Source organism: Thamnophis elegans, chromosome 1 (genome assembly GCF_009769535.1).
Source record: "Thamnophis elegans isolate rThaEle1 chromosome 1, rThaEle1.pri, whole genome shotgun sequence".
Taxonomy (NCBI): Eukaryota; Metazoa; Chordata; class Lepidosauria; order Squamata; family Colubridae; genus Thamnophis; species Thamnophis elegans.
In genome coordinates, this window is record NC_045541.1 from 15081081 (window position 1) to 15105121 (window position 24041).

A 24041-nucleotide genomic window follows, 5' to 3' on the forward strand; every position below is an offset into this window, starting at 1 on the left:
ATATTGTTTCTCTTGGATGAAAATGATTCCAACACACAGAAATTGACAAATGTATGCACAAATAAGACAGAGTCTTATTTTCTTTTGACCCCCGAAATAAGCGCTTGTCCTTATTTTTGGGGAGGTCTTATTATTTTTGAGGTGCAGGAGGCAGCAAGCGTGGTCATCTCATGGCTGCTCCTCTGTTGCAGTATTTTCAGGAAGGGCTTATTTTGTGGGGAGGGCTTATTTTAGCACATGCGCTCTAAAGCCCGATTGGGCTTATTATCCAGGGAGGTCTTATTTTCAGGGAAACAATGTATTTCTTCTTCCAACAAAAACAGCTAAAAGGTAAGGGGCGGTGGGGGGGGGGAGAGAAAGGAATGAAATAGAATAAAAAGAAGGAATAACTACAATGGTGAGAAGAGTGAAAATACTGTAGATGGAGATGTGAGTACAGGTAATCCTTGACTTACAGCCATTTTTGTTTAGTGACCAAAGTTACAACAGCAGTGACAAAAGTGACTTATGGCCATTTTTCACACCTATGATGGGGCAGCATCCCTGTGGTCATATGATCAAAACTCAGATGCTTGGCAACTGGCATGTATTTATGGCACTTGTAGTGCCTTGGACTCATATCAGTGGTGGGATTCAACCAGTTCACACCTATTCGGGAGAACCGGTTGGTAACTTTCTAAGCAGTTCGGAGAACCAGTTGTTGGAAGAAATCTTCTGTTTTTTCCCCACTTTGCAGGGCTAATCCTGTAAGGAAGGCAGGAAGGAAACATTCTGGTGTTGTTTCTAGCCTCATCTTTATTGCCCTGCTTACAGAAGCTGCCTCTCTAGTTAACCCTTATTACATTGTAACAGCTAAGGTGAAGCGCCCATCAACGTGAGTGATGTTGAGTTGGCCATGCCCACCTTGTAACATGACCACCAAGCCCCACCTACCCTGCTGGTCATTAGGGCAGAGAACCGGTTGTTAAATTATTTGAAACCCACCACTGACTCATAGGATCATCTTTTGTGACCTTTTGACAAACAAAGTTAATGCGGAAGCCAGATTCACTTAACGACTGTTACTAACTGAACAATGCAGTGATTCACTTAATAAACTGTGGCAAGGAGTGTTGTAAAATGGGGCAAAACTCAATAATTGCCTTGCTTAGCAACATACATTTTGGGCTCAACTGTGATCATAAGTTGAGGACTACCTGTAGCAGAAATAACAGGAGAGCAAAGGAAACAATTATGTAAGTTTTTTTAAAAAAACATTCATAGGTAAACAGCACCCAATCTTTGAAGTTATCCAAGATTTGCAGCTGTACTTTTACAGCCATTTGCCTCATGCAGAGTGCTTGTTTTCAAGAGCGTATCAGTGAATGTACAGTATTAAAAATTCATGTCCCCCTCTGTTTGCTGCGGTGCTATATTTGAAACAAAGATATCTTTTAATTTACCCTGGTTCTTCATATTAGTTGCTGTTCACACATGAAGTCATATCTTATTGCCAGTGTTTTTATTTCTTACTTCTATATCAATTTTTTTTGCAGTTGTTTTCTTCCCAATTTGGAATAAATCCATTAAATCCATTATAGATGCAATCATATTTTTATTTGCATGAAACTGCACGGTAACAACATCTTTTCTGCTACTACAATATAGACCTTACATTCAAATTTTCTCTTCAGACAAAGCATATTTGAGTGTCTCAGCATTAACAATTCTTGGTCTTGAAACTTGTATGAGGTCAGAGGTGGTTGTTTGTGGAAATTGATAGTGTCCAGATGCTGGTGTGCGCGGTTTCTCTAGAGTTTTTAATCTTCCCATTACATGTGTATTTTGGGGAATTAAAGAGAGAGAATCCCTCGGACGAAACTTCGCTTTGTATACTTTAACACCAGTACCTCGAAATTTTTCTAGAAAACAAAAACACCACTTTTACTACTATCAGTATTATCTGCAGAATATTTCAGACTGTTCAGCCAAATGATGTTGCAAGTAGGAGTAGGAGTACTTGTGGGCTGGATCCTTACTCCATCTGGTTCATTTGAACAGCTAGAAGTGGAATAAGTAGCTGCATTGGAGAATGGTTTCTGCCACCTTGAAAATGATGGTGATGTGTGCCCTGGTCAGGCCACCTCTTATCCAGTCACGCTACACAATTACTGCCTGGCTTCCAAACTTCCCTTTTTGGGGAGGGGAAGTCTGGAGAAGGTGGTTGGGGAAGCAGATTGTCAGACCCAGATATGGAATAGAAACAGTATTGGTCACTTTTATAGAAGGAACCTGGATATAGGAGTGGACGGCTCCTGATCCTTTTAGATCAGACTTGGCAACTTAAAAGATGTTTGGGCTGCAACACACAGCCCAATTCCCCAGCCAGCATGCCATGGCTTCCAAGTATGCATTTTAAAGCTGGTTTAAATCAGCCACCAAGCTCATGAGTCTTCAAGAACAACAGTTTGAATTATAAGAAATTTTTGATGGAAAGCAACTTTAGAAGGGTCTACGGACATCACAAGTTTTATTAGATAATGTATTTTGTTTTACATATGCCTAGCCCATTCCGCACAAATCTATCTGGATTAGGCTGCATATTTAATCTTTCATATATGTGTGGTTATCAAATGCTTTCATTGTAAACATGTTGTGCATTGACAATAAAGGTTTGATTTAATTTGATTTCTTGATTTGTGTACTGCATTATATCTATTAGATAGGCATAAATTACCTCTTATGTGTACAGGGACAGCAGGTGGTCCTCCATTTAACTCCAGGCTGAAAATAAAAACTTTTAAGTTAGGATGCAGATAATTTACTCTCGGTAAAGTACTTACACTAAAGATCTGCAACCATTCTTAAATAATGCAGTTTGAGAATTCTATTAACCATTTTTTCCTCCTGTTTAACAATTAAACCTAATATAACCATTCTATGTTTCTAAACTGGTATATGTTTACTTTCATCGAACCTCTCCATTATCTATAAATTAATTCAGCTGCTAGTGATGCTTCAATAAAAATGCGGGCTTTAGGACCCTTGTCTGCTTTATTAGTTTACTATTCTTCTTCTTAAATTTGACAATGATTTACATGATAGCAAGTTTATGAATCCATGGTTGATGAATGTTAAACATTCATAGTATTTATAGAAATATTTAACATCAGTCCTGATGTAAGATCTCAAGCTTTCTAGTGTTCTGTGCTTAGTAAGGTATGTATATTAAACTGTGAATTAAACTGAACTTCAATAACATTTAATTAAAATTAATTAAAAATACCACAATTTCCTAATAAACTTAAGACAATTATGAAAATAGCATTTTTAAAATGCTATCAAATGCTATAAAATCCATTGCTGTAAATGCTATAAAACCCCAAAGGACTACACAACAAATAGAAAAGGAAAATATGTTGTGGAATCCAGAAAATTCAGCATGGTCTTCTCTCAGGTAAGCATGCTTGCAAGAAATCCAAGTGGTTTTGTTTTGGAATAAAGTCCTACTTCCAGCCAGAAATCGTCTTTCACCAAGTTCATATGGCGACGTTTCAACGAAGTCACATTCGTCATCTTCAGGCTGCTGCTGACTACTTCAGGTTTGGTGTTTCCAGGAGTAGTGTGGGATCTTGGCTGTTTGTTCCTTATAACTGCTGGTAGGGGATTAAATTATATCTATCTATCTATCTATCTATCTATCTATCTATCTATCTATCTATCTATCGGTATATCTAATATATTTATATATAAAATGATGTGCACAGTATTCTGAAATTTCACTAAAATTTTAAATACGGTTCATACCTGAGAGATGGGAGCCCAACTTTTTTCTGTCTCCTAAATTCCTTTACAAAATCCAAATTTATTTTTGCATCTTTGCTTAGATTTACTATTAGCCTCTTGAATAACTTGGGCTTATTCCTACATTGTACCAATAGATGGCGATATGCAGTTCGGTTAAATGTTAGATAGCCAAGAGCACATGCCACAGATGAACGAACCTAGAAAAGATATCCACATTGTAGAAATGCAATTGATTAATTTTGTTAAGGATCAGTGAATCAGATTATTTTACAGAAGGCACAAAGCAAGGGAACTAGGAAAACTAAAATAAAAGTCCTGGATTGCAGAAAACAACAGACTCTGTATATGTCACTTCTGTCCATTATTTGGATATATCTTTCTCTGTTGCCCAATTTTGTATGTGAGTTTGTGACAGTGGTGGGATTCAACCAGTTCGCACCTATTCGGGAGAACCGGTTCTTAACTTTCTAAGAGGTTCAGAGAACCGGTTGTTGGAAGAAATCTTCTTTTGGTGTTTTTCCGCTTTACAGGGCTAATCCTGTAACGAAGGCAGGGAGGAAAAATTCTGGTGTTGTTTCTAGCCTAATCTTTATTGCCCTGCTTACAGAAACTACCTCTCCGGTTAACCCTTATTACATTGTAACAACTAAGGCAAAGTGCTCATCGACCTGAGTGATGTTGAGTTGGCCACGTCTACACGGTCACATGACCACTAAGCCCTGCCTTCCCACCTGGTCATTAGGACAGAGAACCAGTTGTTAAATTATTTGAATCCCACCACTAGTTTGTGAGCACTATATTACAGTTTTGATGGACCGGGATGAGTTTGATATCTGAAAATCACAGTCTAAAGATACTAGAGCCATTAACGGGTCCAAGAAAGCAAAGAGCTCAGAGTGAAATGAACACAACAGTACAAGACAACAGTACTACATGATGTGGTGTTCCACATCAAGTGTGAGGGAGAGATTCTGGTCTCTACTGAACAGTGAGAAAACTTATCAGAATTTTAAATTCCTACCTCCTCTTCCTTTGCATATAAATGATAGCAAAGACGTTGGACAGTTCCCAAGCTTGTGATTGCTTCTGGAATGCCTGCCCTTGTGTGGGCCAAGCTAGCTAATAATTTTCCTAGAGGAGGGGAAATGGAATGAAAGCATAAATATTTGTAAATTGTGCAAGTAAATTATATCCAACACAATTCAGTACAACTAGAACGGGAGTCAGCAACCCACGGCTATGGAGCTGCATGTGGCTCTTTCATCCCTCTGCTGCGGCTCCCTGTTGCCAATCAACTCCACAATTGATAGGGCTTTCGGTTAAGACAGGTAGAGGAAAAAGGATGCTGCGCTAGAAGGAGACACTAGTGAGGGAACCAGACTTCCGGTCGGCTCCAGAATTGAACGGGAGGCTTCAGTTTAGGACCTTTGCGGCTCTTTGAGTGTTTAAAGTTGCCAACCCCTGAACTAGAACTTCCAAAGCATCAGGCCAGAGTTTCTCAAACTGTGATCCAGGATGATTTATTGGGTAACAGCCCACTTGAAATGGATTTGATTTTCATTTTTTGAAAACCTTGCCTAGTGCAGATAGAACGGAAGACTGAAAATACGATCTGGGTTTTGCTTCTGTCTTTGCCTGCATTACCCTAGTGGGCAGTTGTGGAACTTGTGAGATATAGATTAACATTAAATGATTAAAAGTAGCATTTTTAATTCCTGTTCCACTTTAATCTCAGTACTGATGGAAATTATACACATTCATTTATCATTTTATGGAGTTCCAGAATTGCAAAATCTGAAAAATTCTGTATCAATCAATTGTGATTTCTTAAATATTTTAATGAAACAAGACTTTTAATATACTATAGCTCAATTTTCATTAATTTTGTTTCTCTTCTTTTGGCATGCTTAGTCAGATGAAAAGTTAGGTATGTTTTAATTCAGTTAACCACTTCTAAAGGGGGAGATGTGTACAGTGTCTATGAAGGAATCAAACTTCGTAACTGAAATTAAGGAAGGAATCAACATTACGCAAACACAAGTAGTAGAACAAAGTCAAACTAGAGTCTTGGATTTTAAGAGAGCTAATTTCAATAAACTTAGAGAGAGCTTGGGAAGAATTCCATGGATAAGAATCCTCAAGGGGAAAACAACTAAAGAAGCTTGGGAAATTTTGAAAAATGAGATTATAAAAGCTCAATCTAGCACAATACCAATGAAGAAGAAAAATAACAGCTCCCAAAAGAAACCAGCATGGCTGCATAAAGAACTCTCTGACAAATTGAAAGACAAAAAAGTTAAGTATAAAAAATGGAAAGGGGGGGACATAACTAAGGTAGAATATCAGCAAATAGCCCGAGCCTGTAAAGATGAAGTAAGGAAAGCTAAGGCTCACAATGAAGAAAGGCTTGCCACAAAAGTAAAAAATAACAAAAAAGCTTCTTCCAACATGTTAAGAACAAGAAAAGGATTAAGGAAACAATTGCTCCATTGCTGGGAGAAAGTGGGAAGAAGGTGACAAGCAACAGGGAGAAAGCAGAACTATTTAACTCGTTTTTTGGATCTGTCTTTACACAAAGGGATAAAACAGTCCAACCAATCAAAAACAGCATCACAAAAAATCAGATTAGGAACACAAATTGAAATAGGGAAGAAAATAGTAAGTGAGCACCTGTCTACCTTAGGCGAGTTCAAGTCACCAGGACCGGACAGATTACACCCCAGGGTTCTGAAGGAACTGGCAGATGAGATCTCAGAACCACTGAACTATATCTTTCAGAGATCCTGGAGCACTGGGGAACTGCCAGAGGATTGGAAAAGAGCTGATGTGGTTCCCATCTTCAAAAAAAGAAAAAAAATAGATCCAAGAAACTTTAGACCTATCAGCCTGACCTCAATACCAGGAAAAATTCTTTGAAAGATAAGCAATGAATCAACGAACACCTAGAAGTAAATAAAGTAATAGCCAAAAGCCAACATGGGTTTGTCCAGACTAATCTTATTGCACTCTTTGACAAAGTGACAAAATTAGTGGACCAGAGGAATGCTGTCAATATAGTTTATTTGGACTTCAGTAAGGCATTTGATAAGGTAGACCATAACTTACTACTAGATAAAGTAGAAGAATGTGGGTTGGACAGCATCACCAGCAGATGGATTCGTAACTGGCTGACCAACTGCACTTAATGTGTAGTCCTCAATGGAACTGCATCTACATCAAGGGAAGTATGCACTGGAGTACCCCAAGGCTCTGTTTTAGGCCCAATACTCTTCAACATCTTCATCAATGATTTGGATGACGGAATAAATGGGGAACTCATCAAATTTGCAGATGACACCAAGCTGGCAGGAATAGCCAACACTCCAGAAGATAGGCTTAAGATACAGAAGGACCTTGACAAACGAACATTGGGCACTATCTAATAAAATGAAATTCAATGGTGAAAACAGTAAGGTTCTACATTTAGGCAAGAAAAATGAAAAGCACAGGTACAGTATAGGTGGTACCTTCCTCAATAGTAGTAACTGTGAAAGGGATCTTGGAGTCCTAGTGGACAACCATTTAAATATGAGCCAGCAGTGTGCAGCAGCTGCCCTAAAAGCCAACACAGTTCTAGGCTACATAAACCGAGGGATAGAATCAAGATCACGTGAAGTGTTAATACCACTTTATAAAGTCTTGATAAGGCCACACTTATAATACTGCATTCAGTTTTGGTCACCACGATGTAGAAAAGATGTGGAGACTCTAGAAAGAGTGCAGAGAAGAGCAACAAAGATGATTAGGGGACTGGAGACTAAAACATATGAAGAACAGTTGCAGGAACTGGGTATGTCTAGTTTAATGAAAAGAAGGACTAGGGGAGACATGATAGCAGTGTTCCAATATCTCAGGGGCTGCCACAAAGAAAAGGGAGTCAAACTATTCCCCAAGGCACCTGAGGGTAAAACAAGAAACAATGGGTGGAAACTAATCAAGGAGAGAAGCAACTTAAGAGCTGAGGAGAAATTTCCTGACAGTTAGAATCAGTGGAACAGCTTGCATCCAGAAGTTGTGAATGCCCCAACACTGGAAGTCTTTAAGATATTGAATAGCCATTTGTCTGGAATGGTATAGGGTTTCCTGCCTAGGCAGGTGGTTGGACTAGAAGACCTTCAAGGTCCCTTCCAACTCTGCTATTGTATTGAAATTGGCTAAAATCTTGACTGAGATATTTGCTTATTTCAGGGATATTTGCCAGAAAATTGTGAGGTATGTTTCAGTGGATTATCAGCCATATAATTACTTCAGTGATATACATAACGTAGGCACCAGCAAAGCAAATGGGCATATATTTATGTGTAGGCTTTGTTTCAAAATAATAGAAGCAAATATTAATCAGACCATTGTTGTTACATCAAAATTTGTGTTTATTATATTTTTTATCTTCCCTTTATTATTTTTATAAATAACTCAAGACAATGAACTTACATAATCTTATTTTCCCATAACAACCACCTCATGAGGTGGGCTGGACTGAGAAAGAGTGACTGGCCCAAAATCATTCATCTAGTTGGCATTCATGCCTAAGGCAGGACTAAAACTTAACTGTCCTGTTTTCTAGGCGGGCATTTTAACACTGGCTGTCTATTTTTAATATATTTTTCTTGTTTTTATAATTCTGTTAATATATTCCAATTAACTATTTTTTATTAACTGCCTGAAATATTATAAATCTATCTCTTCCACTACCATCCCTTTACTCCTAGGAATTCTCCCCTTCCCTGAAATTGCTGTTTGACCCCAAAGATGGCAAATCGTATCCTTTGGCTGAAAAGGGAAAGGGGGGAAAAAAAGAAGGGAGAGAGTTAGATACTATTTTGGTTATTATTTAAAAAGAAAAATAACTTGACCATTAAAATACCATGATTTACAACCTATCTAGTATGAACAACCCAGCCTATGGGAAACCATAGCCAGTCACAAGCCCGGATAAATGGGGAGTGTTGGTTCCCGTGGCGACGGAACCGTGAAACAAGCTGAGAACCCAATGGCAGGACAACACACGGATAAACAACTCTGTAATCCGTGACGTTTTGCCTTTGGCCTTCACAATGCAACGGTCACTGCCTTGTGGACGTTGACATTTACGAAGATTAAGTCCAAGTAAGTCCATCTAGTATGAACTAGATGAGTGTTTCTTAATTTTTTCATCTCATACTGTATTAAAAATTAAAATGGATGTCTTCATTGCTGCTACTGCTTCTCGTGATTTTTGAAGGATTTTAATATGTTATTATTTTTTTTAATATAGGCTAGCAAATAATTTTGATCTGAGGATCCTGACAGGATGTTGGAAACCTCCAAGGCTCCCAGAACCTTACTTTAAGAAACACTGGTCTAGATGGTGATCTAATTTCTTCTTCCTTTCATACTTCTTTCAGAGTCAGTGTGGAGTGATGCCTTTTTCTGTATATATGAACCCAATCACATAAAGCCTTCTGAGACAGTTCAAGGATACCACTTTAGCAATAGCAGCAGCACTTAGATGTACTGTATATATCACTTCATAGCGCTTTATAGCCCTCTCTGAGAGGTTTAGAGAATCAGCATATTACCCCCAGCAATCTGGCTCCTCATTTTATCGACCTTGGAATGATGGAAGGCTCAGTCAACCTTGAACTGGTCAGGATTGAACTGCTGGCAGTTGGCCGAGTTAGCCTGCAATATTGCATTCTAACTATTTCACCACCAGAGATTAGCCCTGTTTCCTTCATTAAATCTTCACTCTTAGGCCCCGCATTATAGATAATAATATTTTGTCACAACAATGATACTGCACAGTATTTTAGTATTTTATATACATTTCCCCTTTTACAACATTAGTTACCTGTTAACACTAAAGTGGATGATTTTTCTGAACATAGTAGGTCAACCAAGGTAGAAATTCCTCTTGCAGACAAAGTAACTTGATCCACATCAATTATAATTTTTGCTAGTACTACAATCTGAAATAGAAGATACTTTTTGACACAACAGATAAAACTGGTTTCCTGTAATTTTGCATTTTTTTTTCCATTTCTTATTTTTCACGGTATAATAGTCTAATCATTTTAGTGACAATATTAAATAATCACATTAGTGGGAATTTTATAATTGCAAAATCTTAGTAGTAGGAGAAAAAAAATCTGGATTAATTAAGATTGGGGGTAAAGCATTTTATATTATCATCATCACTACCTCATTTTACTTTATTAGAAAATCGCCATATTCATTATGCTTCAAATTTAAACATATTTACCTTTCACTAAATTTCACATAATTTAGTCAATTTTAATTCTATATAGATTTGCAGAAGATTGCCACATAACAAGATAAAAGCCTACAATTTGAGTAAAAGGGCTCAGTGTCCAATAATGCCTAAGAACCAGGAATGAGGAACAAAGCAGGGAAAATGTTCTCAAAATATTAATTAATCTCCTAGAAATATCTGAAGTGGTTTGAATCAGCCATCAAACTCCTCAAAGATTTCCTGAAAAATTAAGATTTTAACAGACCAACAAAAAATAGAAACGAGACTCATAAGAAAAGGTTCCCTATAGACTGTTTTTCAAAACATTTGTACAATGATATAAAAGCCCTTGCTTTTCATCATATCTACTCGTTTTCTACAGCAGACGAGAGGTAGTATGCTCCTGATTCGCACCGGTTTGGGAGAACTGGTAGTAGCAGCAGTTTGAGGCTCTGCCCACCCACCCAGACGTCATCATGGACGGTTCACCGACATATGCACGCTCGACAAAAGTGCGCCGACGAAACTACGGTGAGAAAACCGCAAGGTCAAAATCGCACCGACAAATGCACGCAGAAGCGCGCCAACAACAGCGTGCCGACAAAAGCGCACCTTCAATAAACAACTAACAACCTAATAGCCCTAACCCTAACCCTGAACCTAACCCTGAACCTAACCCTAACCCTTACCTTAACTTAAATCGTGCTTTTGTGAGCGCAGTTTTGTCGGTGCGTTGTTGTGGGCGTGTTTATGACATCGCGGTTTTCTTGCGCTTTTGTTGTGTGCGCATTTGTTGGATCATGATCATGGACCTTCTGCACATGCGCAGAAGGTTCTGTGTATGCCCAGATGTGTGCATGCATGCGTGCATGCGTGCTCCTACTACCGAACTGGTAGTGAAGATAATAGAATACCAATACTGCAGCAGACCATTGAAAAAGAAGGAGCCATCCTAGATCAATGCATCACGCATCCTATCAATTTAGCCTGCCTCAATCTGTGGAAAGCCTTCCATTAGAAGAAGTTATTTTGGAAAGGCTTTCTGTTGCAATCCCGTAATTAACCAGATTTATGGGAACTGAGGGGAATTAAGCACTTGAAATTTTCAGAGAACAGCATTTAGGAAATCTGGTCATAATCTTTCCAGATTCAGGTATTGTGGAAGTCTACCTTTTTTTGGATTGCAACAGAATCTTCCCAACAGTGAAGTTCAAGTTCTATGTGGCATCTCCATTCTTCCAACATGCTTATTGATAATTGTGCAAAGATAATTCTGAACTATAAATGCAATACCTAGTTTTGTACCTGAAATGCAGCCATTGCTCTATCTGTCTCTACACCTGAGTCCAGAAGAGGTTGAAATACATGCATTGATATTGGTCCAGCCTCTAAAATCAGTACCTGCTGAGTAGGATTATTGTAAGCAAAAATTGCAATAGCATATCCTGCTCGTAAACGGATATCCTTAAAACAACAAGAAAATAGTAACATGTAAACATTGCTCACATTTAGATATTGGGATTTTTTCAAACAAACCAAGCCACCATATCTACTTTGAATTCCAGGAGAGTTAAAAGGATTTAATTTCTTTTTTACACTATTAATTTAAAGTTTTGTTATTCTGTTCTTTATCTGGGAAGACACTCAGGATAGCACAGAAAATGATGGAAGAGAAAAAGAAAAGATAATAAAAAACCTTTAATAAAAAGAAAAAGTGATGCTGTCAGAATGAACGCTATCTGTTATTAAAATGGCAAGAGAAGATCCATGTATATAAAATGTGCATAGTTACTTCCACTACATGTGTATATTTAATTGTCACCACTTAATAGACTGCATACAAATGTCATTATTAAGTGACAAAGATTCTTTGTTCACATGAAAGTGGGACATATGGACGTTATAACATTGACCCAGTAAGTTCATTCTGGGTCTAGTATACAATATTTACAGGTTTTTCTAGGATTAAATTTATTCTCCCACATCAATTATGTCATCTAAATATCACATCTCAATTAATTGCTCTATTTTGCCTAATAAATTGTTACTTCAAAATAGCAGGGCTACAAGTCTTGTGCTATAAAACTAGAGATCAGTTCTGTTAGGTTCAGAAGAGAGAGAAAATTTTACACTTTATTCCCATCTAATGGTTGCTTGGAGATTTGCATCCCAGATTTTATATTCAAGGAGCCTTTATTCATCAAATGCATTTTTCAATTGCTAATTGACTGCAAGGCCCAAGCAAACTATTACTTCCTGTAAACATTTACAACTAGTAACTAATCCACTGAGATAAAGCCCTCACTGGAGCCTCTCTCATTCAAGTTCTGAATAGTTTTACCCACCCCACTCCTCCGCATTTCAAAGGTACACAAACAACAATATTTCAGTTAGAGATTTAGATATAAATCAATATATAAGACATAAAACAAAGCAGGTATCCCTTCAGGAAAGATGCCAGAGGGTGCAACATTTCCCTAGAACAGGTTCAGGGACGTGCAGTCACTAGAGGCAGGGGAAGCGTGGCCTCACCAGTCATGAGGAAAAGGAAAGAATTTTAAAGAATTTTTTAAAAATAATTAAAGCCAAGGTAGTTGCTACCAGATTCTAAGTCATGGTGACTTGGAACAGTGCTTAGTGTTAGCTATAGGAGGAGGCCAGAGAACTAGAGGCCTCTTTTGCATAAGGAATTTTTCGCCTTTTAAGAGTTAACCAAGGGTTAAAAAGCAAAGAATTCCTTATGCAAATGAGGCACGTGTTCTCTCGCCTCCTGTAGAGGGCATTTTGAGAGACTTTTTAGAGTTCTCTGGGAGCAACTAGCTCAGTCTGACTCAGAGCTCTGGCCTTTCATGAGGGCAGAGTTGAAATCCTCTCTGAAACAGCTGTAAAAAGTGCATGTGTGGGGATGGGGGAGGAATTCAAAAAGTTTGATTGCATGCAGAACCCATGTTGCCTTTTCAAACACACACACACACACACACAGCTGGATAAAAGTATATAAGCCCAGCTTCGCTGAAAAGGCAACATGATTCACCTGCAATCAAAGGCTCCGATCGGAAGGCAGCAGTGGGAGGGGGGTATGGCAGAGGAGCTGCTTTCAAGCCTTTGGAAAATATATACAATCCAACTTCTGTGTTTGTGTTTGTGTTTGTTTGAGAGTGAGTGAGTGAGAGAGGGATCCAAGTTCTCTCTGTGTGTGTGTCTGTTTGAGAGAGGGGGGAGGGAGGGAGAGAGGGAGGAAGGAGGGGGAGGGAGAAGAAAAAGAATGGGAAAACTTATTTTGCAAGGGGGGAAAATGCTGTCGCTTTAAATCGGAACTAAGCATGCCTGGCTGTGGAATTCTGGGAGTTGAAGTCCACAAGTCTAAAAAGCTGCCTCACCAGCCATAAAACTCACCGCACTTCACTGAACAGGTTATATACTGCTGTCAGCCCAAGCCATTACCTATTTTAATATCTAGTAGACGGTACATCTACTAGACCTTAACCCTGCCCGAATAGTATGAATGTTGTGCTTTTAATGATGTATTGTCTTATATGTAACTTGGTTTGTCCTCCCCTCCCCCTGAACTGTGAGCCGCCCTGAGTCCCCCCAGAGAAAGGGGCGGCATACAAATAAAGTATCTTATCTTATCTTACCTGTACTGAGAAGGAGGCTATCCAGCCATGTTATCATCTATTGCTAGAGGGGGCAAAAACTAAATCCTCCTCATTCACACAGGAAGAACACAGCAGGACTTGTGCCACTCCTTTCCCACCAGATGTAAATCTCACAGGCATACCACAGCATCATCAGTACTAGAGTGTAAAGACAACCGAAATCTCCAGAAATACTCATTGTTGATACCAGTATGTCCCAGTCCACATTCAAATGTAAGAAAGCACTAGTTTGTGGAGTGAGAGCTTGTGAAAATTCAGCCTCATTGATTTGGACCACATTGTTTTGGAACTCATCATTCCTTTCAGTCATTTGTTAGATGTTTTGAATAAGTAGAGCTTGGTGCTATCAGCATACTAATAGTATTGCATGTCCAAGCTCCTGATGCCAACTACAGCAGCATTGTATAGATATTAAAGTGGGATAAGTAAGTACCTTTTGGCATCCTGCAGTAAAACTGCCAGGGTGCCAAAGACCGTCATTCAAAATTACTCTCTGAAAAATGAAGGAATAAGATTTCTGTTTGAAGGTATGAGGTACAAGGATAACAATGAACATAAGCATACCTGATAGTTGATTGGTGGAATTATGTATAATGGAAAATAGTGATATATAAATATAAATGGTTGGTAAAAAAAAATCTTTTCTTTCACATGGGGATTATATAAGGGTATACTGTTATCAAATAGATAATCAAGAATGTAAGGGAACTATGATTTATTGGAAAAAATAATAATACTAATCGTAATTGAACATATACTGTACAATGAAAATGAGGTATTTAGTTATACTAGATGAAAAATCTGTGATGGTAAATGTTATTCGAGAATATGGATGTTAAAACACCTATAACCAAATGACATGCTGTATGTCATGAGGCTTTTGTTGTTGTCGTTTTGTTTTGCTTTGTTCTTTTTATGTATGTGTTGTCTGTGTAATAAAAATAAAAATTTATAAAAAAAAATTACTCTCTGAAAATTCCCTTGCAACTACGACTAGCATCACAGAAGGACAGTATCTTCAAACTGGATCTCATGGAAATTATTCAAAAGGATAATTGAGACATCCACAAACCTCAGAAGAGTGTTACTTCCTTTGTTTCTTTTCCACAAAATGTCATCTACTAGTGTCAATAAGGGCCAATTCTGCCCCTTGTCAAAAGAAGAAGTGCATGTTTTGTGGTCTGAGCTTTCTCCAACCATTTTTGTACATCCTCAGAATCCCAAATGTATCCACAGCCTTAGGAGTTGAAGATACTTAATTTATTGTTTGATTTTAAAATTTGTATACCAAATATTTTAATGAAGTCATTACCTTATCTGGGGCATGAAAAAGCTTAAGGACATCCCGATAACTAAAGCCTTCTTTGTCTTGTAATACAGTCTGCAGACTGCTATTCTTTAGAACAATGCAAGCCAAGGAAAATGCAACTTCAACCTAAAGATTAATTAGAATTGGAAAAATTAAAACTTGAATTATAATAACTTATGAAGTGTGGAAAAGAATTGTTACGGCTTCAGAAAATCTACCTTTGGTGCCTAAGAATATTTTCTTCAGGAAAGAAAAGAGCCTCTTTCTCAGCAAAAAAAAAAAAAAAAGTAAAATAGTTTATATATCTTTGCTGCTATGTAATGGTTATCTAGAAGTTGTCTGGTGCTGTAACCTTATCAGAATCTGACGTCTACATTTTTTCTCAACCTTTTATATCATTACATTTTAGAAGAAAAAAACAAAAGGAATTACACTATATAAGCATGAAGCATATCATAAAACGTAAAATTAAAAGCAAAAATCTTTATGAGTTTAAAGTGTTTTCTTCTTTTCAAATCCCCAAATCTATGCGGTTTTTCTCCTGTTCTGTTTATCCTAAATGTCATGCAAACAGTTCTAAGTACTGTAACAAAGTGTACATGCATAGAATAAAAATACCCAGGCATAAATATTGTAGAAATCTTCCTTATCTGTGCAAATAACAAATACATGTCACTGAATATTCTAATGTTCATAGGGAAAACTGCAGGATCTAATAATCTTTAATATTCCTTCTCTTTATGCATGTATATATATGTGCCAGTATGATTTATGATTCTAGTGCTGAAGTGAAATAGAGGGCCCACTAGGCCAGGATTGATCATAGTCATGATCTATCCTAGGCTTTCAAAGCTAGCTAATTATATGAAACACTCTCTCAAGATAATTGTGTCATTAGGATATGACTATCCACTTCTATTCCCAGGAAATCAGCTACTGGTTGTTAAGACACTGCCCACTTGATTTTAGGGTGGGGTTTTTTTGGTAGCTATATATATTTCATCCTCTAACTTCATTCCTGCACGCTGAAATAATATTAATATATTATCCATATTTTAATTAATACTGATATTATGGCAAAATCAAATACAAGGTCTTAAGACTGAAGTTCTATTATCTAATGTGATAGGCTTTTTATCAGCAGCCAGAGCAGCTAAGGCTGTCAAACTCGCGGGCTCGGGTCACGCCCATGCCCGGTTTAGCAAAGGGGGGGGGGAGTCACAATATGTCACATGGCGATGCTGTGACAACGCAGGTTTGACCCCCCTGAGCTAGAGTTTTCAACATTCTGCAAATGTATTTTCTTTTATATTATTCAATGAAGCAAAACTATTAAAGCTATTCAAGAACTATAGCTAGTCCTACTTTAGTGACCACAATTGGAACCGGCAATTTGGTTCTTATGAGAAGTAGTTATTTTTTTTCATCACCATTGTAACTGAACAGTCATCATCTGAGGCAGTTGCTAAGTGAAGACTCTCTAGTTTAGAGCTGTATGATAAACATTTAAAACCCACCTTTATCTGAAGGGATGGATGAGTTTTAAGTAAATGAACAAGTATAGGCAATGCTCCTTCATCCACTACATTCTCTTGACTAACTGGATTGCTTATATGAGCTTCACCTAGATGTTTGATGTCAGGCAAAAAGATCCATACAAATGAAAGAAGGGGGGGGGGGGAGAGAAAGGAAAGTTAGCAAAAGCAACATATGACCCCTTAACTGTTCTTTACTTTTAAGCAAGCATATGCTAAATGCTGTAGCTCAAATCAATGGAAAGTCCTCATGAAGCAACTTAGTGAAGCCCTTTGAGTCCAGAAATGAGGCATGTTTTTCTGTCCAAGTATAAACAATATATGAGAGCCAATTTGGTGTAGTGGCTAAAGCACTAGAAAGCGGAAAACTGGGAGTTCTAGCCCCACTTTAGGTACCAAGCCAGCAGGGTTACTTTGGGGCAGTCACTCCCTCTCAGCCCTAGGAAGTGTTCAAAGGCAAACCACTTCTAAAAAAAATGCCAAAAATATTGGCAGGATTTGCCCAGGTAGTTGTTATGAATCAAAACTGGCCCGAAGATAAATAAATAAAATCTAACAACTCCCCAAATTAGGAAACATAATCTTGTGAGAAATAGAACTAGGATTACTTTTAAAGTTTTAAAATACTAGATGAAGAGATTTTTAAATTCCCAGACATGAAAAAATATTTTAGGATGTTTAGAACTTACCATTATTTTACTACTGGTTTTAATATGTCATTACCATCAGTTGCATTGATTTTACCTCAGAAAGCTAGTTTCACTTTAGCTTTCTTATTAGACCCTAGTAATATCCTGGTTTAAAAATAGGGTCAGGTAGCAGATTAAAGACATGTCTGCAGCTGATATCTCTACAGTACAGTAGTGTCAGAATACTGTATTCTGTACTGAGTTAGAAGGATATATGGACTGACTAATCTGATTTAAAGCAATCCTGTATATTCCAAAGATATCACTGGAAATGATTGTATTAAGGTCTATTCTTGTATAAAGTCTTCTAGAAAAACTGGGACTAAATACTTTGTTTCCCTGAAAATAAGACCTCCCGGATAATAAGCCCTTTTGTGCGCATGCGCTAAAATATGCCCTCCCCCGAAAATATTGCAACAAGGCCGCAGCCATGAGGTGACCACGCTTGCCGTCTCCTGCACCTCAAAAATAATAAGACCTCCCTGAAAATAAGGCCAAGCGCTTATTTCAGGGGAACACGGTATAGGTTGCTAGCAATAATTTCATACCATCTGTTCTGATGATTTCTTTAGACTTACTTTTTTTAAAAAAAGAAAATCTTACCAAGCCAACTATAGCCTCAAAAGCTTATACCAGGAAATTCAGAAAAAGAATGAACTAAATCCCAACTGGGCTATAGTTGGCTTTGTGAGTTACAAAATATGTAGATGTAGGATTGCAGCCATTTTGATAACGCATCTGTTTTGTGAAGGGGGTTGCCATGTAGGGGGAAATAGCTCTCAAACCTGTCCAATATTGTATAATATTAAGACTACTGTTTCCTAGGCCCTTTCATGGTTCTTACTCAAAAGCTTTAATATTGTTTTGGGGAGTAAGAGAAAAGGAACTACAGACCGATACACATTGTGCCTAAGGCTTTGATCACACTAAGGAGGGTGCCTTCTGCTATCCTTCCACTTCTTAACAGCCGGACCAAAGGGGCGATTCCATTCCCTTCGCATATTTGGTTCTGGTGAATTTCACTGTCCTTGCTAAGGGCTATGACAGCTTCTCCTCCTTCCAAAACAACAAAAGTAACAAATACATTTAAGAACTTTTGAACTCCTATATGAGTTTGTGCCTGTATTGCAGAACAACAGCGACTTACCAACACACTGCATTTTATCAGATGGTGATAGAAGCATGTCTATAATTAAATTATATCCAATCTGTTCTGCCATGAATTTCTGCTGCTTCAGGGTTTGTCCGGCTAGGGCCCAGAGGGTTACAGCCCCTTGTTCTTTCACCTTCAAGTGAAAGGCCTGGAAGTTGACCCAAAATGAGAAAGTTATATGTGAAAGCTTATGAGCATAACCATATCTACTCTATAGAAAGATGCTTTTGAACTCTGCTGTTGAAGAAGACTCCTGATAGTACCATGGATAGCCAAGAAAACTAGCCAATGAACGATCAAATAAACCAATCCAGATCTCACTTGGGCACAAATCACTAGGCTGAAATGATCCTACTTTAAAACATTTATGTGAAGGCCCAGCTTTCTGGAGAAGTATCTAATATGGGGAAAATGAAAGGAAAGGACCACAGCAGCCAGGTGGGTGAACTCAGTTATTGTTGGGAGACCTGAAGGACCAGGTTAGGGGATAGATAATCATGGGAAGAGGGATGTGATGACTGAGTGGCTAAGACACTGAGCTTGTCAATCAGAAGGTCGACAGTTCAGTGGTTCAAATCCCTAGCACCGCGTAACAGAGCGAGCTCCTGTTACTTGTCCCAGCTTCTGCCAACCTAGCAGTTTGAAAGCACATAAAAAAAGCAAGTAGAAAAATAGGAACCACCTTTGGTGGGAAGGTAACAACGTTCTATGTGGCTTTGCATTTAGTCATGCCGGTTACATGACCACAGAGACACCTTCAGACGTTGTTGGCTCTTCAGCTTAGAAACGGAGATGAGCATCGCCCCTAGAGTCAGGAATGACTAGCACGCATGTGTTGGGGAATCTTTAATTTTACCTTAGCCATGGGAAAGTCTAGCTATGTAGTCTTTAAGAATTGACAGTACTTGATGGTATGCTGTCATCATCATCTCTTATACAATGACTTGGGTCCACTAAAAAAATCAAAACACTTGCCTTGAGGAGCTTCAGGAGGAATGTGGTCACAGATTTGGCTAGAAATCTCATCTGGATAATAACGTTCCCTTCACAGAGTGCCTCAATTGCCATTGCTCCTTTAACCTGGACACTGATTTTCCTTCCTCTGAGAAGTTGAATTAGAGGATCAATAACATTTGCCGCCACAATAGCATTCTGCATTTTCATATTCCCACGACAAATTTCTGCAATTACTGCTGAGGCCACTGCCACCAGGACATCTTTAAGCAGAAAAAAAATACAGGAATAAAAGCCAGATATGTCTGACTTAATCTGCTTTAACCTTTTAAGGACTCTCATTACTTATAGTAGTAACGACAATTTACAGATTGAATACTTCCTTTTGAATGATTTTTTTTACTTTTCTGACCAATGATAAATCACCTCAAATTCATCAATGAATCCCCAAATGGTAATCACTATTATACCTATGATTTTGAAATAACCATTTTCTGTATACCCTTCACGTTATCTTCCCATTTTAAAACAAGAAGCTATAGCAGGTTATCCTCTTTATATTGGTATTGATGTGCCAGGAGTATATGTTTTCAATGTTCATAGAAAAATTATGGAATACCATAATATACATAAATAAGAAGCATAAACTATAGATGTTAGATTTTTTAAAATATTAGGGTGTATCCTCTTATTTTATTCTTTATTATATCTATTTCCTGACTAAAATTTACACTAAAATGCTTGACAAAGATTTGTTGCTGCACTTAGATAATGATGTTACAGTTCCCCCCTTCAAAATATTAAAGTCAGTTTTCTAGACCTTGTAAAGCAAGATATTCCTTTTTTTTATTAAAAAAATTTTTAATTTTAATTTGAAACAAGTACAACATCTTTCTTTACATCTGCAAGATATTCCTTAATGGGTAATACAAATGAAGGACAGAACCAGGAATAAGAAGGTAAAAATTTCCTAATAAATGTATCTATTCCCCTTTGCACTGAGACTTCAAAGACTGCATTTTATTGTTGAGTCTAACTACTGTTTTTTAGAAAATAGATACTGCTGGTGAAACAGATGTCTTCTCCTGGAAGTCCCATCACCCCAGAAGTAAAAAGAACTAGAAAGTTAAGTGATCAGTAAGCTATGTCATTCCCTTAAAACCGATTAGCCAATTTTACTATTTTTGTTTTTACCTGAATCTGAACGTAAGAACTGGACAAGTGGTTCAATACCATTCATTTCTTTCACTTTCAGCTGATTCTGTTTATTATTCTTGCATAATACTCGGATACAGCTCATGACATTCACAAGCAGATCTTGTAAGTCATTGTCCAACAGATTGATGAGAGCAGGAATTCCATGCTACATTTAAAAAAATTATAAGGGACATAGGCAAAAGTAGAATGAATAAGAACTAAACAATACAATGGGCTGAATCTAACAAAAATCTCAATCTTTCACAGGGTGGAAAGGCAATTGTTCCTATCATTCTCTCCATAGTTCTTGAGATCTCCTGGAATATGGGATGGGAGGAGTGCGGTTTGTGGTATCTTCCTTAGTCTTGATGGGTCGGTGGGATGAAAGGAAGGGAAAAATTCAGTGAGTACCACTCTCCTTTCTCTACCAATCAAAATATTCTATCAGAACTGTAGCATAATAAAAATAAACACCTGTGGATTCATGTCAATCTGTCATGTTAAATACACTGTATTTCACAAAACAGAATCCACCTTCAAGATTGCAAACTTTCAACTCTGAGGATCCTTCTCCTTTCCTCCTTCAGCTCATCATATGGCCACTTTTCAGCACATGCCCATTTTTAAAAACGAAGTGTGTTTTTGTTGTCCAAAATTGATTTTAAAATTTCATATCCTAAGTCAAGCAGAATCTCAATGATCAAGAGTAACCTTAACTTCAATTAAAATTAGTTCAAATTGTATCTCAGCAATAATTAACATTGGGGCAGAAATTCAGTTCAGAGCAGGGGTGAAATTCAGCAGGTTCAGGAGAACCCGTAGCGGAAATTTTGAGCAATTTGGAGAACCGGCAAATACCACCTCTGGCTGGTCCCAGAGTGGGGAGGGAATGGAGATTTTACAATATCTTTCCCCCAGGAGTGGGGAGAGAATGGGGATTTTGCAGTATCCTTCCCCCAGGAGTGGGAAGGGAATGGGGATTTTGCAGTATCCTTTCCCCAGGAGTGGGGAGGGGATTTTGTAGTATCCTTCCCCTGGAATGGAGTGGGGAGGAAATGGGGATTTTGCAGTATCCTTCCCCTGCCATGCCCACCAAGCCACACCCACAGAACCATTAATAAAAAAAATTGAATTTCAACATTGGTTCAGAGGCTAGTATAGAAAGAAAAGGTTACAGTCAACAGGCATATTCCTGATTTGTCAAATGAAGTCAACAACAACAGAAGTCATAGTTGTCAAAGCATTGGCTGCAATGTCAAAGCAGAACTTAGAAACGGCCAAATGCACTCAGACAGACCTCTACTTTATAATACTTCTAAACATCAAACAAATAGGAATAATGTCCTAAATAATAAAAGGCGTGTTCCTTATCATGGAAAAACACACCCATCTTATTATTATTCTAATTAATTTTTTAAAGAAGGGTAACTGCAAAAGTGAACATTCCCTCCCCCCCATTAGATTTACCAGTTCAGCGATGATGACTTGATTATTATCCAGCTGGGCAATATCATATAAAAACACTGCACAACGAGACAGCAATTCGGGTTGTTCCACAGACAAGAGCTTAATTAACACAGGAATGCCTCCAGCTTCTACAAAGGCTCTGACAATTGACTCATGGGTGGAGATGTTACTCAACACTCCCAGAGTGAGGCACTCCAATTTGATGTCTTCGCTCTTCAACAATCTGATTAATGAGGGTATGGTACCTGCCACCAAGAACAAAAACAACACACCAGTTACAGCAATGAAACATGCCTTGAATCTCTCCAAGGTTCTGACTTCTTTAGGGGACTGTAGCAGAGAAGGAAGGTGAATTCCTTTGGTTAAGAACCGAACAACTGAGAAAAGCAGTGGGGGAAACTTCAATTGTGAATGTTGCTGTATTTTAAATTGTTGTATCATCTTATTTATCCCCTTCCCTGTTTTATTGTAAGCCGCCCGGAGTCCTTCGGGAGTGGGCGGCATACAAAACTAATAAAACAAACAGTGAAATCTGAAGGAGGAATGATTGCCCCTACAGAATGAATATATATATATGGACAATGGGCTTCAAAACTGGGTGCCTGAATGTTACAGCACTTTTTTTTTTTTAGGAATCCTGACTTTAGTGGGATGCTATTTGGTTCTGCGTGAGACCGTGAAATGGCTTGGACAGCCATTATATAAACTTATGCAGATAGGTAAGCCTCATAGAATATGCAAATCCTTAAACTTTGCTTTCTATTTTCTTCCTTGCCGCTGAACCAAGAAGATAAAAAGCCTTTTATGCTTTTGCCATGGGAAAGCACACAATAAAGCAATAAGCAATATTTTCTCTGTTCTCCCCTTTTCTTTTTATTTATCCAAGCCCCCCATTTCAATGAAATTAATATTTGTATATACTGATATCAATTTCTTGAAATGCCTATTTTTGTTTTGAAAATTTGCAAATATACAATTTTTCAGATAATTGTTTCAGTTAGGCCCTTTGGTAAGTTATTTCCAGAAATATTGTTAATATTTGTATAAACTTTTCCCTAATATAAATTCATCTAAGTGCCTCTGTCTCAGATAAAGAGCCCAGTTGAAATGGATCCAGATAATCAATATTACGCAGATGTGTTTGCTGCTGTGAAATTATTACCTTTCCCTTTTTTTCTTCAGAAATGAAACGCTTGAGGCTAGACTATCAACTGAAGTGACTTCCCAGGTAAAGGAAGAATATCTTTTCAGAAAGCTTTGAGAAACACGTCTTTTAGGCAATTTAGCTGGGTCACTTTAAATGACATTTGCCCCCCTCCCCCCCGGTCCATCCCTGCCAAGGCTAGAATCAGTGGTTGGTTGCAGGCAGTACACCCCGTTACAAGTGTACCGGAGCCTGCCTGGAGCACCGGGTACCGTTCCGGTACGGTGCTCTTGAGGACCCACCTGCCCACACTCCTTACCCATCTTTAAACTCTTTTGTGCTTCTGCGCACGGCACGTACAGCGCCTGCGCGATGCTCCGCCAAGCAGCTAGAGCATCACGGAGCATCGCAGAGGTGTCGCTGAATGGTAAGACACATGCGCATGCTTCGTGCTGCACGCGCGCTGCATGCATTTATGTGGAGGACGCCAGGCTCCATTGCAACCATACCGGTTGCAACGGGATCCGGAACCCACCACTGCTAGGAATTAAATTTTTCTAGGAAGATGATAAAAGGGTCACTCTTCTACATCACTGCTAGTATTCAAAGAAAACACCCAATCTAATAGGCCCTGTTTTGTGTATGATTATGAATCCTTGGTCATAATGGAGAAAATTAAATCCTGAACCATTTCCTAGTAGGGAATTTGAGCATGGACATTAACATGCCTTAGGACACAAATTTTAGGTAACCCAATGTCATGCCAGCCATCTCAGGAAGCCAAACTGTTAGGCTACAGATAAATAGTGTACCAGAACAACGCCCAACCTTTGGGGCGCCAGGAACTGGTTCAATGCAGAGGGCCGTTTTTCTGCAG

At 38.3% G+C, this 24041-nt stretch overlaps 1 protein-coding gene across 1 annotated transcript in view; it reads right to left on the reverse strand.

Moving 5' to 3' along the window:
* Window positions 1-1540: 1540 nt before the first annotated feature.
* Window positions 1541-24041, reverse strand: part of ANKAR (ankyrin and armadillo repeat containing) — a 44338-nt gene continuing 21837 nt past the window's right edge. Inside the window, 13 exon segments of the mRNA XM_032220673.1 lie at window positions 1541-1901; window positions 2717-2763; window positions 3787-3983; window positions 4808-4917; window positions 9656-9773; window positions 11363-11521; window positions 15029-15151; window positions 16543-16649; window positions 18144-18305; window positions 18397-18550; window positions 19378-19619; window positions 20551-20719; window positions 22021-22265. Coding sequence (XP_032076564.1) covers window positions 1657-1901; window positions 2717-2763; window positions 3787-3983; window positions 4808-4917; window positions 9656-9773; window positions 11363-11521; window positions 15029-15151; window positions 16543-16649; window positions 18144-18305; window positions 18397-18550; window positions 19378-19619; window positions 20551-20719; window positions 22021-22265 — 2078 coding nt within the window. The 3' untranslated portion in view covers window positions 1541-1656.